At 45.3% G+C, this 15674-nt stretch overlaps 1 protein-coding gene across 1 annotated transcript in view; it reads right to left on the bottom strand.

The window, feature by feature from the left end:
• Positions 1-15674, bottom strand: part of pcbp4 (poly(rC) binding protein 4) — a gene marked incomplete at both ends in the record, with an annotated part of 104620 nt that overhangs the window by 11300 nt on the left and 77646 nt on the right. The window contains 7 exons of the mRNA XM_084445595.1: positions 929-984; positions 4002-4080; positions 4219-4260; positions 4987-5058; positions 9927-9989; positions 10662-10790; positions 12023-12154. Of these exons, the coding sequence (XP_084301721.1) occupies positions 929-984; positions 4002-4080; positions 4219-4260; positions 4987-5058; positions 9927-9989; positions 10662-10790; positions 12023-12154 (573 nt within the window). The remainder of the gene's footprint in view (positions 1-928; positions 985-4001; positions 4081-4218; positions 4261-4986; positions 5059-9926; positions 9990-10661; positions 10791-12022; positions 12155-15674) is intronic.

Consider the following 15674-nt stretch of genomic DNA (forward strand, 5'->3'; position numbering starts at 1 on the left):
CTGTGTGTGTGTGTGTGTGTGTGTGTGTTTGTGCGTGTGCGTGTGTGTGTGTGTGTGTGTGTGTGTGTGTGTGTGTGTGTGTGAGTGGAGAGCCCCCCTGGGTGCTTTAGTTACCCTCTGTTTTGACTGCAGAGGCTCTAAGCCTGTCAGGAATCATGATGGGCTTTATCTGCTGCACATGGACCCCAGGGTAACCCTAACCCTAACCCCAGAGACTCAGATATGGAGGGAGAGAGGGAGTGGGGAGGGATGAGTAGAGGAGAGAGGGAGGGAGTGGGGAGGGATGGAGGGAGGGAGAGAGGGAGTGGGGAGGGAGGGAGGGGGAGAAGAGGAATATATGGGGAGTCGCACACCTGAGTCGATCTAAATTTAAGTGAACCCAGCTCAGACGCTAAAGGTTCAAAGTCAGAGTCAAAGGACAGGCTCAGCTCAGCCCAGGTGAGCAAGGGTAACCCTAACCCTAACCCTCTAACCCTGACCCTCTAACCCTAACCCTCTAACCCTTACCCTCTAACCCTAACCCTCTAACCCTGACCCTCTAACCCTAACCCTCTAACCCTAACCCTCTAACCCTGACCCTCTAACCCTAACCCTCTAACCCTAACCCTCTAACCCCCTAACCCTCTAACCCAGACCCTCTAACCCTGACCCTCTAACCCTTACCCTCTAACCCTAACCCTCTAACCCTAACCCTCTAACCCTAACCCTCTAACCCTTACCCTCTAACGCTAACCCTCTAACCCTAACCCTCTAACCCTAACCCTCTAACCCTCTAACCATCTAACCCTAACCCTCTAACCCTAACCCTCTAACCCTAACCCTCCGAGGACAGGCTCAGATCAGCCTAGGTGACAGGTCCGATGACAGGGTGAGTGTGTGATGTGAAGGAAGGTGAGTTCTCCGGTAGGTTTTCGCTGGGTGTGCTTACGTCATTGGGAATGAGCAGCTCCTGGGAGGTGGTTTGGGAGCTGGCGTCCACCCCTGCTGAGGGAACAAAAGTGAGAGAACAAATTAGCCATGACCCTGCAGAACACAAATCATCTTGAATCACACACCACAGACAACACACTCCTGCAACACTGGCTTAGAACCCTATTACAAATCACAACAGTGTCACCGAACCATGTCTTTTACGCATGTTAGTAAGCAAGATCCCCACTGTATGGCATTGTGACAGATGGGTTTCAAACCCTGGTCTCCGGTCCGGCGTTGCTCACCATTTCAATTTGGCGTTCGAACCGCCTCCACTACCCTACAGTATCGCCTGGTTCACATAGAGCAGCTATGCCCCTTGACTGCGTCTTTTGTCTCTCTCTCCCTTTCCTCTCCTCTCTCCTCCCTTTCCTCTCCTCCCTCCTCTCCTCCCCTCTTCTCCTCTCTCTCTCTCCTCTTTACAGGGAGGTCTAGCTCTACCCAGACAGGCTGTTTTAATAGACTGATGAGCTTTTTACCTCTGACATGTAATGGAATCCCTCCCTCCGTGTTCTGAGAGGAGAATACCGTCCTCCTGTTCTATATGTAGACATATAGCTGCTATTCATGTGATGTTGATATAAATAAATGAACAGAAGAGGCACTGGGGCTTCTGTGGTGAAAAAAGGCATAAACAATAAACAATAAACACCAACAGGCCCATCAGACTGGGTTCATAAACCTGGCCTCTGTTTTCTAATTCACAGAAAACAAGTTAGTTTAAGCCATAGTGACCTGGAATTACTACTTGGCTGGATTTGAGTCTATTAGTCTCCCCAGCTAGTAGTCAGGGTTAGGGTTAGGGTTAGCTCGCTAGCTAGGGTTAGCTCGCTAGCCCCTGACCAGCCTTGCAGCTTAACGTCCATCCCTGTTTACTATCACACACTCCCTTGCTTTACTAACTGATAAATCAATGGACATTTTCAGCTGTATGGTTCTGCAAGTGTGGAGGTGAGGGTTAGGGTTAGGCTTAGAGGTGCAAGACCAAAGTCTCCTGTCGGGCTTCCCAGGCCAGACCTCTGTGTGCTGGAGGCTGAATATCCTGGCCCGGCCTGGCCTGGCCCGGCCCACTTCCACCAGCCTGATCGCCATGCTCCACACGGCCCCGTGCTAATACGCAAACACACGGCCCCGTGCTAATACGCAAACACACGGCCCCGTGCTAATACGCAAACACACGGCCCCGTGCTAATACGCAGACACACGGCCCCGTGCTAATACGCAAACACACGGCCCAGTGCTAATACGCAAACACACGGCCCCGTGCTTATACGCAAACACACGGCCCCGTGCTAATACGCAAACACAGTCTGACACTCAGGGTGCACTCGATTTAGTCGCTCCTGAAAAATGAAACTGATGGTCTCGGGTATTTGAGTAATGTTATTTGATACAGATCTACAGGTAACATACTTTACAGCAGACCAGGAGGGAGGTCAATGAAAAGGGCAGCTAGTTTCACAAACAATAGAGTTTCCATCCCCCCCAGAAACACCCCCACTACCAGGCAGGTCTGAGCCAGAAACACCCCCACTACCAGGCAGGTCTGAGCCAGAAACACCCCCACTACCAGGCAGGCCTGAGCCAGAAACACCCTCACTACCAGGCAGGTCTGAGCCAGAAACACCCCCACTACCAGGCAGGTCTGAGCCAGAAACACCCTCACTACCAGGCAGGTCTGAGCCAGAAACATCCCCACTACCAGGCAGGTCTGAGCCAGAAACACCCTCACTACCAGACAGGTCTGAGCCAGAAACACCCTCACTACCAGGCAGGTCTGAGCCAGAAACACCCTCACTACCAGGCAGGTCTGAGCCAGAAACACCCTCACTACCAGGCAGGCCTGAGCCAGAAACACCCCCACTACCAGGCAGGCCTGAGCCAGAAACACCCTCACTACCAGGCAGGTCTGAGCCAGAAACACCCCCACTACCAGGCAGGTCTGAGCCAGAAACTCCCTCACTACCAGGCAGGTCTGAGCCAGAAACACCCTCACTACCAGGCAGGTCTGAGCCAGAAACACCCCCACTACCAGGCAGGCCTGAGCCAGAAACACCCCCACTACCAGGCAGGTCTGAGCCAGAAACACCCCCACTACCAGGCAGGTCTGAGCCAGAAACACCCCCACTACCAGGCAGGTCTGAGCCAGAAACACCCCCACTACCAGGCAGGTCTGAGCCAGAAACACCCCCACTACCAGGCAGGTCTGAGCCAGAAACACCCTCACTACCAGGCAGGTCTGAGCCAGAAACACCCTCACTACCAGGCAGGTCTGAGCCAGAAACACCCCCACTACCAGGCAGGCCTGAGCCAGAAACACCCTCACTACCAGGCAGGCCTGAGCCAGAAACACCCCCACTACCAGGCAGGTCTGAGCCAGAAACACCCCCACTACCAGGCAGGTCTGAGCCAGAAACACCCTCACTACCGTGGCCTGCGTTCTGTACCAGGCAGGCCGGAGCCTCGTGAGGGCATTCTGACTAGCAGGCTCGCTTTCAGTTTCTCACCACAGATCAGTCTTGCCTCCCCCTCGATTTCAGCGGGCGGAAGTGCTCGCCTTGACAAACTAATAGCCCCTTCAGCCGTCAACGTGACTAAACATTTGCCAAATCCAGACGGAAATACGGCGGAAACGTCTTTTCCTCCGAGAAACTCAGCTAGTGCATACTCTTGTTTAATTGTGAGTCTAGGGGGCAGTCGGAGCAGAACAGCAGTCGGAGAAAAAGTGATAGACCCGGTCAAAACATAATGGGAGAGAAATGGCTCCAGCACCAGAGCATACATACCAGGTTCCAGCACCAGAGCATACATACCAGGCTCCAGCACCAGAGCATACATACCAGGTTCCAGCACCAGAGCATACATACCAGGCTTCAGCACCAGAGCATACATACCAGGCTCCAGCACCAGAGCATACATACCAGGCTCCAGCACCAGAGCATACATACCAGGCTCCAGCACCAGAGCATACATACCAGGCTCCAGCACCAGAGCATACATACCAGGCTCCAGCACCAGAGCATACATACCAGGCAGGCCGGAGGATGCAGCTTGGCTCATGGGGGTCAGGCCTTGCTGCTGCATGGACAGCTGATGGAGCTTGACCAGCTGACAAGACAGCGGAGAGGAGATACACACGTTAATAGAACATAATGCCAACGGATTAAAGTGGGGTACATACCAACAATGGCGATTCTTCATCTATAGGAATGTGCTGAATACAGACAGCATGGTATAGTTGATCACCTCTGAGTGTGGAATGCCATATTGGTTCTGGACAGCATAGGCCTGGAGGGGAAAAGCACAGAACTAGTCATTGGATGTAGAATAGTCCCGGTGTTGGTCTTTCCATCAAGTCTTTTTATTTTTATTTAAACAGCTGTTTCCATTTCAGAAATGGTTTGAGGAAAGACTAATTAAAACAGATTAAAACTGATAAGGCACAGTAACCTCAGTAGGCAGTTTTGGCCGTGCTTTCTGGTCTCTGTAGTTTTCTTAGTTGAAGGCTTCCACCTGAATGGCACTACTTATTTACATAATATCTTTCTTTGTTTCACTCTCTCTCACAGCCTCTCTCTCTCTCTGTTGGGCTCTCTCCCTCTCTCTATCTTCCCTTCTTATCATCTGTAAATATTGAAGCGTTAATCACTGTGCCGAGCCACTTAACGCTGCATAATAGTCTCTCCCCCTCTTCCCTCCCGTATCCACTCCTCTCCATCCTCTCCCCCCGGTGGAGTCTTGATTAGCCGGCTGGGCTCAAATGAGAACATGCCAGCTGACAGTCCCCAGAGCCACGCAGACTGCTCTTATCTAAACCCTGCTCTCAAGGAAGCCGTGACAACAACCTGGCCTGTCTGCCTGTCTGTCTGATTGCCTTCCTGTCGGTCTGTCTGCCTGTCTCTCTGTTTGCCTGTCTACCTGTCCTCTTGCCTGCCTGTCGTCTGTCTGTCTGCCTGCCTGTCTGTCTGTCTGCCTGCCTGTCTGTCTGTCTGTCTGTCTTTCTGCAATACTCACTTGTTGCAGATCCATCCCGCTCTGAGCCACTGAGAACAGTGGGTGAGAACCATACTCTGACGCCTCGAAAACCTTCAAATACACACACGCGCGCACACGCACGCACACACACACACACACACACACAGAAGGGAGACATAAATAAAACAGGCCTTGAGATACACGGCAAAGATAAACTATATTCCCCCCCTACGTGCCGCCATTCCTAACGGTGTCATTAGATAGCAATTACCTGAGACTTCATTACTTTGTTTAATTATAACAATGACACAACATTTAACAAACTGTCAAGAACAGTGTTTTACTTAACCACACAGTGATAAGTGATTTATAAGAACTATGAAAAATAAAATGATAGCTGTTGCGCAACACTGGGTCGTGGCCAGATGTTTTGGAGAGGAAGAGGAAGAAGGAAGAGGATACGTGAGGGTCTCTGCCCGGAGTCTAATTATTTAAAATGGCTGTAGCTCAGGAGGTATAGCGGGTCGTCCAATGATCCTAGGGTCGGTGTTTCGAATCCCGGCTCCGCCTGTCCACATGTCTAAGTGTCCTTGAGCAAGACACCTAACCCCAAATTGCTCCCAATAAGCAGGCTAGCACCTTGCATGGCAGCTGGTGCCATTGGTGTGTGAATGTGTGTGTGAATGTGTGAATGAGAGGCCATTGTAAAGTGCTTTCAATAAAAGCGCTATATAAGTGCAGTCCATTTACCATTTAAAATTGAATTAAAAATATCTTTAAAAGCATGTGTCTGAAATCCAAATAGTACCTGCCGGTATTAGTATTCTGCATTGCCCGGGGCTTGAACCCACAACCATAGACACCAAGGGAACATCATGTTCTTGTTGAGCCAAGTGAGAAGCCAGCAGTTTAACCTTTGCTTGGCCTTCTAATAAATACAATTTCTTGGGTTCTACAAAAAGTTCTCAAAGTTAAATCACACACGAGGCATGTGGCAGCTGTCAAACTAGTCTGTCTGTCTGTCTGTCTGTCTGTCTGTCTGTCTGTCTGTCTATCTTTGGACTTCACTGCACTTATATAGCACTTTGGCCACAATGGCCTCTCATTCACTCACCCTCACACCAGTGGTGTCAGCTGCCATGCATACAGCCACCAGCTCTCTGCTCTTTAAGGGACAGACTGAGGCTGGGCTTTGGAAGGGTTTTTGGCTTGTCCTGCTAATTACAGATTGACCGGCGTGTTCAATCCCAGACATTGCTGGAATCAATTTGCAGGTTGTAGTCCTATTGTCGGCAATATGGGGCAGGGTTGCCAACAGCAACATGTCTGATTGATGGAACTCGCTGTTACCATTCAATGAGATGTCGCTGTTGCACTATAGGATTGTGGGTAGTGTATTTTCTTGTCCATTTGAAAGCAATAGTTTGAGGGGACAGAATTCTAAATACTGTCAGAAATTCAGAAAATTTTCACACTACTGTACCTCTACCATGTCATGAAAATGTCATTGTTTCATGAACATTGGAGATTTATTAAGAAATAATTTGCAATACCTGCATACAATACTGATTACAATAAAACATGTTTATGCTCTGTGGGCTTGACATTTCTCAAAAACCTGTGTAGATCATTTATGGGGGACCGTCTGAAGATGCAGTGTAGCAATTGTGGTGGGGTGTATGTGGGGAGATGAGGTTTGATAGGTTTGACAGTTTTTGAGAAAAACGGAGTGATGGACTAAATAATTCCTACAAGCTCTAAGCATATGGACGTTTCTGCTCACTTGGGCCCACACTTGGTGGTGTTGCAAAGTGATTTCTTATGATTATTTAAAGTTTTAAACTTAAATGGTTGCTGTAGTGCCACCATCAGGACTATTGGTCCACAATGCCAATTGAGGACTTTTGGCATAGGACTGGACCTATGTGAAAATGCATCAGACATTCCTAGGAAGATTCCGATTCAGAATATTAGTAAAAGCTGAACTGCCCGTACCGAGATGATAAACACATCAGCCCCCTGTTTCAGTGTTATCATGACAACCATTAGGCATATTCTCTTCAATATCAGTCCACAAATCTGTAGAGCTCAGCCTCAGTGTAGATATGAATCCCATGGAAAGGGCATCCAGTTACAGGTGCATCTCAGAAAATTAGAATATTGTGAAAAAGTCCATTATCTTCCAAAATGTAATTCAAACAGTGAAGCTTTCATTCTAGATCAATTACACAAAGTGAAATATTTCAGGTATTTTTTGTGTTAATCTTCATGATTGTTCAGTGTGTTCAGTATGTTCAGTATGTTCAGTATGTTCATTTATACATTCAAAACTTGGTCGGGGCTTCTTTTGCACATATTTCTGCATCAGCGTGAAGCAACATGGAGGCAATCAGTCTTGAAATATTCACTACATGTGTAAGGAATCTATAATAGGGTTAGGGTTAGGGTTAGGTTAACCCTAACCCTAGCAACATGGAGGCAATCAGCCCTGAAATATTCACTACATGTGTAAGGAATCTATAATATATGTAAGTTTCACTTTTTGAATTAAATTATGGAAAATAATGAACTTTCCACAATATAATAATAATACAAGGTCATCTAAGTTACACACTCTGAAACAACCAGTATATCTCCACTGCAATTGATTTTATGCTTTGGAATTTGTTCAGATCAAAGAATGGTGGTGGTGGTACTGAATATTCATAAAGCAGATTGATCTTGATATTAGTGTCGCTGCACACATACAATATGCAGTTTAACGAATCGTCATGCCACATGATGAATAAACATTAGCCAGTCTACGTTGGTGTGCTGTGGATGGCGCAGGGAGATATGGAATCAGAACTGATAAAACTGAACCCTAATAATGAGGAAGTAGATCGAGTGACTGTTAGATGAGGGCACACTTTATTATACTGTCTGAGATTCAAATGAGACAATCACAATATTTCCATACCAGTGTGAAGGAGGATTTGTTGTGCGTTGTGCAACTCTAATGTGTGTGAAGGGAGAGAGTGTTAATGTGTGTGAAGGAGAGAGAGTGTTAATGTGTGTGAAGGAGAGAGAGTGTTAATGTGTGTGAAGGAGAGAGAGTGTTAATGTGTGTGAAGGGAGAGAGAGTGTTAATGTGTGTGAAGGGAGAGAGAGTGTTAATGTGTGTGAAGGAGAGAGAGTGTTAATGTGTGTGAAGGAGAGAGAGTGGTCACAGCTCTAATGTGTGTGAAGGGAGATAGTGGTCACAGCTCTAATGTGTGTGAAGGGAGATAGTGGTCACAGGTCTAATGTGTGTGAAGGAGAGAGAGTGTTAATGTGTGTGAAGGGAGAGAGAGTGTTAATGTGTGTGAAGGGAGAGAGAGTGTTAATGTGTGTGAAGCAGGGTTATAATAGGTTTGCTTTTTTCATTAGTTTTTATTTTTATATCGTTTTAACTTTTTGTTTTCAATTTCAGTTTAGTTTTGATTAGTTTTAAAGCAGGTTTGCTAGTTTAGTTTAGTTTTTATTTTTTGAAAATGCTTAGTTTTAGTTTAGTTTTTATTAGTTTCAGTATTAGTTTTAGTTTGTTTTCTTCTGCGCTAGCCTCCTAGACCATCCTGATCTCACAAGCTCATGTTTCACTCTGTGCCAAACAAACCATCTGGTGAACGTCAGGTTACTTCTGCTCAGGTGCACAGCTAAAGAAATAATGGAGGATAGATTTAATATCCACCCAAAATACTAGGCTTATGTATGAAATGAAAAAGACTAAAACTAAGGACATTTTCTCTACAATTGTAGTTTATTTTAGTTAGTTTTGTAAACACACAATACAGTTTTAGTTAGTTATTGTTTTTTTGTAAACCATAGTTTTTATTTTTATTTCAGTTAACTAAAATGTTTTTTCACACCTAGTTTTCGTTTTTTAGTTAGTTTTCGTTAACTATAATAACCTTGGTGTGAAGGAGAGAGAGTGTTAATGTGTGTGAAGGGTGGGAGAGTGTTAATGTGTGTGAAGGAGAGAGAGTGTTAATGTGTGTGAAGGGAGAGAGAGTGTTAATGTGTGTGAAGGAGAGAGAGTGTTAATGTGTGTGAAGGGAGAGAGAGTGTTAATGTGTGTGAAGGGAGAGAGAGTGTTAATGTGTGTGAAGGAGAGAGAGTGTTAATGTGTGTGAAGGAGAGAGAGTGTTAATGTGTGTGAAGGGAGAGAGAGTGTTCACAGCTCTAATGTGTGTGAAGGAGAGAGAGTGGTCACAGCTCTAAAGTGTGTGAAGGGAGAGAGAGTGGTCACAGCTCTAAAGTGTGTGAAGGGAGAGAGAGTGGTCACAGCTCTAATGTGTGTGAAGGGAGAGAGAGTGTTAATGTGTGTGAAGGGAGAGTGTGTGGTCACAGCTCTAATGTGTGTGAAGGGAGAGTGTGTGGTCACAGCTCTAATGTGTGTGAAGGGAGAGTGTGTGGTCACAGCTCTAATGTGTGTGAAGGGAGAGTGTGTGGTCACAGCGGGTGTGCTCACATGCACCGTTTTAACCAGCGAGTTGTGCTGAGGATGAACAGGGTTTGAGATTAAGTTATTTTGAGGTTGTTTTGAGGTTGTGTTGAGGATGAACAGATCTTGAGATGAAGTTATTTTGAGGTTGTTTTGAGGTTGTGCTGAGGATGAACAGATCTTGAGATGAAGTTATTCTGAGGTTGTTTTGAGGTTGTGCTGAGGATGAACAGAGCTTGAGATGAAGTTATTTTGAGGTTGTTGTTAGGTTGTGCTGAGGATGAACAGAGCTTGATATTAGGTTATTCTGAGGTTGTTGTTAGGTTGTGCTGAGGATGAACAGAGCTTGAGATGAAGTTATTCTGAGGTTGTTTTGAGGTTGTGCTGAGGATGAACAGAGCTTGAGATGAAGTTATTTTGAGGTTGTTGTGAGGTTGTGCTGAGGATGTACAGAGCTTGAGATGAAGTTATTCTGAGGTTGTTGTGAGGTTGTGCTGAGGTTGTAGTTGGTTCTCACCTGGTTCCCTGAGAGCATGACAGGACTGGGCCGGTATGGGATTGTGGCCCCTTTGGGAGGTGACTGAAGGAGGAGAGAGAGAGGAGAGGAGGCGTGAGGAGCAGCTAGCCTGAGGAAACTCTTTGAGTTCACCCTCAGATGAAAGCAGATCTGTCTGGGAAAGGTCAGTAAATGTCTCTAGCATAGATTAAGGTGCTTAGAATCACAATGAGTTGTTGAAACCTTTGATCTCTCTGTTTTCCCATCGAATCCCTAAAATGTAGTCAGAACGTTTCCTCAGATAAGGCTGCAACTATTCTAAGTGCGGAGCAGCTGATTGCAAGTCACAATGAGAAAAGGTTTTGATGTGCACTTCACAGAGCACCGAAGGGGAATTAAGTAGGTGTTGATGCTGATCATTCATCACAGGTTTCTGTTATTTTGTATTCATCATGTGCAAGGAATCTTCTAATCTTGGCAGATTTTACTTGAGCGGAAGCCATCATGACACTTCATTATCATCTGTCTGCAGATACAGTTTAATTACAAATGTCAAGCTTAGATTTGCCTTACGGCGGTAACTCAGAAAGCTACAGCTATTTTATTTCATATTCTCCACTCCGGGTCTGATAGAGTGATCTATCAAGTTGTATCTTATAGTTATAAATACTGGCAATACCTGGGGTGAACTTAAGCCCCAATGTACCCAGGAAATCTAGGCAAACAGTGCTGTATAGGGTGGAGGAGAACACAGACCTCTAGGATGACAGTGCAGATGAGTTTCACACACTGGATGATGGAGTCCTGGCTGCCAGATATCGTCACTCCTCTCTCTGTGGAGTTGGGCAGCAGGTCCCCAGCCACCTGGACCTGAGCCCCTGTGGTCTGGGCACCATAGTGGCGGGAAGGAAGGAAGCAGGGAAGGAAGGAAGGAAGGAAGGAAGGAAGGAAGGAAGGAAGGAAGGAAGGAAGGAAGGAAGGAAGGAAGCAGGGAAGGAAGGAAGGAAGCAGGGAAGGAAGGAAGGAAGGAGGGAAGGAAGGAAGGAAGCAGGGAAGGAATGAAGGAAGGAAGGAAGGAAGGAAGGAAGGAAGGAAGGAAGGAAGGAAGGAAGGAAGGAAGGAAGGAAGGAAGGAAGGAGGGAAGGAAGGAAGCAGGGAGGGAAGGAAGGAAGGAAGGAAGGAAGGAAGGAAGGAAGGAAGGAAGGAAGGAAGGAAGGAAGGAAGGAAGCAGGGAAGGAAGGAAGGAAGAAAGCAGGGAAGGAAGGAAGGAAGGAGGGAAGGAAGGAAGGAATGAAGCAGGGAAGGAAGGAAGGAAGGAAGGAAGGAAGGAAGGAAGGAAGGAAGGAAGGAAGGAAGGAAGGAAGGAAGGAAGGAAGGAAGGAAGGAAGCGGGGAAGGAAGGAAGGAAGGAAGGAAGGAAGGAAGGAAGGAAGGAAGGAAGGAAGGAAGGAAGGATGGAAGGAAGGAAGCGGGGAAGGAAGGAAGGAAGGAAGGAAGGAAGGAAGGAAGGAAGGAAGGAAGGAAGGAAGGAAGGAAGGAAGGAAGGAAGGAAGGAAGGAAGAAGGGAAGCAGGGAAGGAATGAAGGAAGGAAGGAAGCAGGGAAGGAAGGAAGGAGGGAAGGAAGGAAGGAAGGAAGCAGGGAAGGAAGGAAGGAAGGAAGCAGGGAAGGAAGGAAGGAGGAAAGGAAGGAAGGAAGCAGGGAAGGAAGGAAGGAAGGAAGCAGGGAAGGAAGGAAGGAGGAAAGGAAGGAAGGAAGCAGGGAAGGAAGGAAGGAAGGAAGGAAGGAAGGAAGGAAGGAAGGAAGGAAGGAAGGAAGGAAGGAAGGAAGGAAGGAAGGAGGGAAGGTAGAGATGTTGAGTTTAATTATTATATCAAACCATGTTCAGTTTGTCATATATTAGAAAAGCAGTAGGTTGCTTACTCGTATAGAAGAGTATAAATACGAAAGTTGGCTTACAACAGCAACAAATACAATTTGTTGACGTCCAAAACATTTGAAACAAATCTCAAAGTGCTACAGAGAAAAAACAAGACCAAAACATGAGAATAAAAACAGTTAGTATGCTAGGAGGGAGACGGCAAGGAGAGGAAACGTGTATTGAGACATTGCTACTCACCTCTCTGATCTCCTTGATTTTAGACCCCCCCTTGCCAATGAGGGAGCCACACTGGCTGGCTGGGATGACCAGTCTCAGAGTGACCGGGGGCTTGCTGGTCACGGTGCCGTTGGCTACCAGGACGCTCAGGTCCTGCAGGGAACAGGGCCAGACAACGGGTTCACCTACTGGTATTCACTTGCTTTGTTAATGGTAAAACGAAGCATGGAGATAGGATCAACTAAGCAATCTATGACCACAAAGCTCTTCAAACTAACATGTAAACAATCTCTCTTTTTCCCTCTTGTCAGTTTCTTCCTCTCCCTCTCTCTTACAGTAACACCAATGGTCCAGGCAGACAGTGTTACTGTTGAAAGGATGTAGATGTGCTCGCCTTATTTGCAGCTGTATTGATTGCTATGGATATGGCAGACAGTATTTGCTGAGGTCAAATGTATTCATGGGTTGCCCCCTCCCTGCCTTCCCCTGAAACCCTGGAGCTGACTGTGTGGAATATCTTTCTTGTGTGACATTCACAGTGACAGAGCCACCTCTGAATCAAATCAATTCAAATGAAACTTCTCTACACAGCAAAATATGTAGTGTTAATTTTTGTTAATTTTCCAGTGAAAATTATTTAGAGTTGATGGGTGTTGATTTGGGTGTTTTTTGAACACTTGCAGTGTTGAAATGGGTTAGGGTTAGGGGTTAGGGTTCTGGGGTCGGTGTTCTTTATGGGAGTTGATTGAATGCACTCCTGACAGAGTTAATTACACATCCAGTTTAACACAGGTGCTGCTCGCTGCAGAACCATGTGGCCATTATTTTTAATAATATGACTTTTGACTATACAATTTCAGATATAAAACAACACTGCATGTTAAACTAACACTCCTAGTGAAAGGGAATAATAGTTAAAAAATGCACACTTTAATATGTCATAAAACAACACTCTGAATGTTAGTAATGAGTTATCTCCTATCTCCCAGAACTGATATGAGTTATCTCCCAGAACTGATATGAGTTATCTCCCAGAACTGACATGAGTTATCTCCCAGATCTGATACGATTATATCCCAGAACTGACATGAGTTATCTCCCAGAACTGATATGAGTTATCTCCTATCTCCCAGAACTGATATGAGTTATCTCCTATCTCCCAGAACTGATATGAGTTATCTCCCAGAACTGACATGAGTTATCTCCTATCTCCCAGAACTGATATGAGTTATCTGCCAGAACTGATATGAGTTATCTCCCAGAACTGATATGAGTTATCTCCTATCTCCCAGAACTGATATGAGTTATCTCCTATCTCCCAGAACTGACATGAGTTATCTCCCAGAACTGATATGAGTTATCTCCTATCTCCCAGAACTGATATGAGTTATCTCCTATCTCCCAGAACTGATATGAGTTATCTGCCATAACTGATATGAGTTATCTCCCAGAACTGACATGAGTTATCTCCTATGTCCCAGAACTGATATGAGTTATCTCCCAGAACTGACATGAGTTATCTCCTATCTCCCAGAACTGACATGAGTTATCTCCTATCTCCCAGAACTGATATGAGTTATCTCCCAGAACTGACATGAGTTATCTCCCAGAACTGATATGAGTTATCTCCCAGAACTGATATGAGTTATCTCCCAGAACTGATATGAGTTATCTCCTATCTCCCAGAACTGATATGAGTTATCTCCCAGAACTGATATGATATATCTCCCAGAACTGACATGAGTTATCTCCTAGAACTGACATGAGTTATCTCCTATCTCCAAGAACTGATATGAGTTATCTCCCAGAACTGATGAGTTATCTCCCAGAACTGATATGAGTTATCTCCCAGAACTGATATGAGTTATCTCCCAGAACTGACATGAGTTATCTCCCAGAACTGATATGAGTTATCTCCTATCTCCCAGAACTGATATGTTATCTCATATCTCCCAGAACTGATATGAGTTATCTGCCAGATATGAGTTATCTCCCAGAACTGATATGAGTTATCTCCCATCTCCCAGAACTGACATGAGTTATCTCCCAGAACTGATATGAGTTATCTCCCAGAACTGATATGAGTTATCTCCTATCTCCCAGAACTGATATGAGTTATCTCCCAGAACTGACATGAGTTATCTCCCAGAACTGATATGAGTTATCTCCCAGAACTGACATGAGTTATCTCTCAGAACTGACATGAGTTATCTCCCAGAACTGATATGAGTTATCTCCCAGAACTGACATGAGTTATCTCCCAGAACTGATATGAGTTATCTCCCAGAACTGATATGAGTTATCTCCTATCTCCCAGAACTGATATGAGTTATCTCCCAGAACTGACATGAGTTATCTCCCAGAACTGATATGAGTTATCTCCCAGAACTGACATGAGTTATCTCCCAGAACTGATATGAGTTATCTCCCAGAACTGACATGAGTTATCTCTCAGAACTGATGAGTTATCTCCAAGAACTGATATGAGTTATCTCCCAGAACTGATATGAGTTATCTCCCAGAACTGATATGAGTTATCTCCCAGAACTGATATGAGTTATCTCCCAGAACTGATATGAGTTATCTCCTATCTCCCAGAACTGATATGAGTTATCTCCCAGAACTGATATGAGTTATCTCCCAGAACTGACATGAGTTATCTCCCAGAACCGATATGATTATCTCCCAGAACTGACATGAGTTATCTCCCAGAACTGACATGAGTTATCTCCCAGAACTGACATGAGTTATCTCCTATCTCCCAGAACTGATATGAGTTATCTCCCAGAACTGATATGAGTTATCTCCTATCTCCCAGAACTGATATGAGTTATCTCCCAGAACTGATATGAGTTATCTCCCAGAACTGACATGAGTTATCTCCCAGAACTGATATGATTATATCCCAGAACTGACATGAGTTATCTCCCAGAACTGATATGAGTTATCTCCCAGAACTGACATGAGTTATCTCCTATCTGCCAGAACTGATATGAGTTATCTCCCAGAACTGATATGAGTTATCTCCTATCTCCCAGAACTGATATGAGTTATCTCCTATCTCCCAGAACTGACATGAGTTATCTCCCAGAACTGATATGAGTTATCTCCTATCTCCCAGAACTGATATGAGTTATCGCCTATCTCCCAGAACTGATATGAGTTATCTGCCATAACTGATATGATATATCTCCCAGAACTGACATGAGTTATCTCCCAGAACTGATATGAGTTATCTCCCAGAACTGATATGAGTTATCTCCCAGAACTGATATGAGTTATATCCCAGAACTGATATGAGTTATCTCCTATCTCCCAGAACTGATATGAGTTATCTCCCAGAACTGATATGATATATCTCCCAGAACTGACATGAGTTATCTCCTAGAACTGACATGAGTTATCTCCTATCTCCAAGAACTGATATGAGTTATCTCCCAGAACTGATGAGTTATCTCCCAGAACTGATATGAGTTATCTCCCAGAACTGATATGAGTTATCTCCCAGAACTGACATGAGTTATCTCCCAGAACTGATATGAGTTATCTCCTATCTCCCAGAACTGATATGTTATCTCCTATCTCCCAGAACTGATATGAGTTATCTCCCAGAACTGACATGAGTTATCTCCTATCTCCCAGAACTGATATGAGTTATCTGCCAGAACTGATA

This window comes from Borostomias antarcticus (assembly GCF_949987555.1).
Source record: "Borostomias antarcticus genome assembly, chromosome: 11".
In the NCBI taxonomy this organism is placed as follows: Eukaryota; Metazoa; Chordata; class Actinopteri; order Stomiiformes; family Stomiidae; genus Borostomias; species Borostomias antarcticus.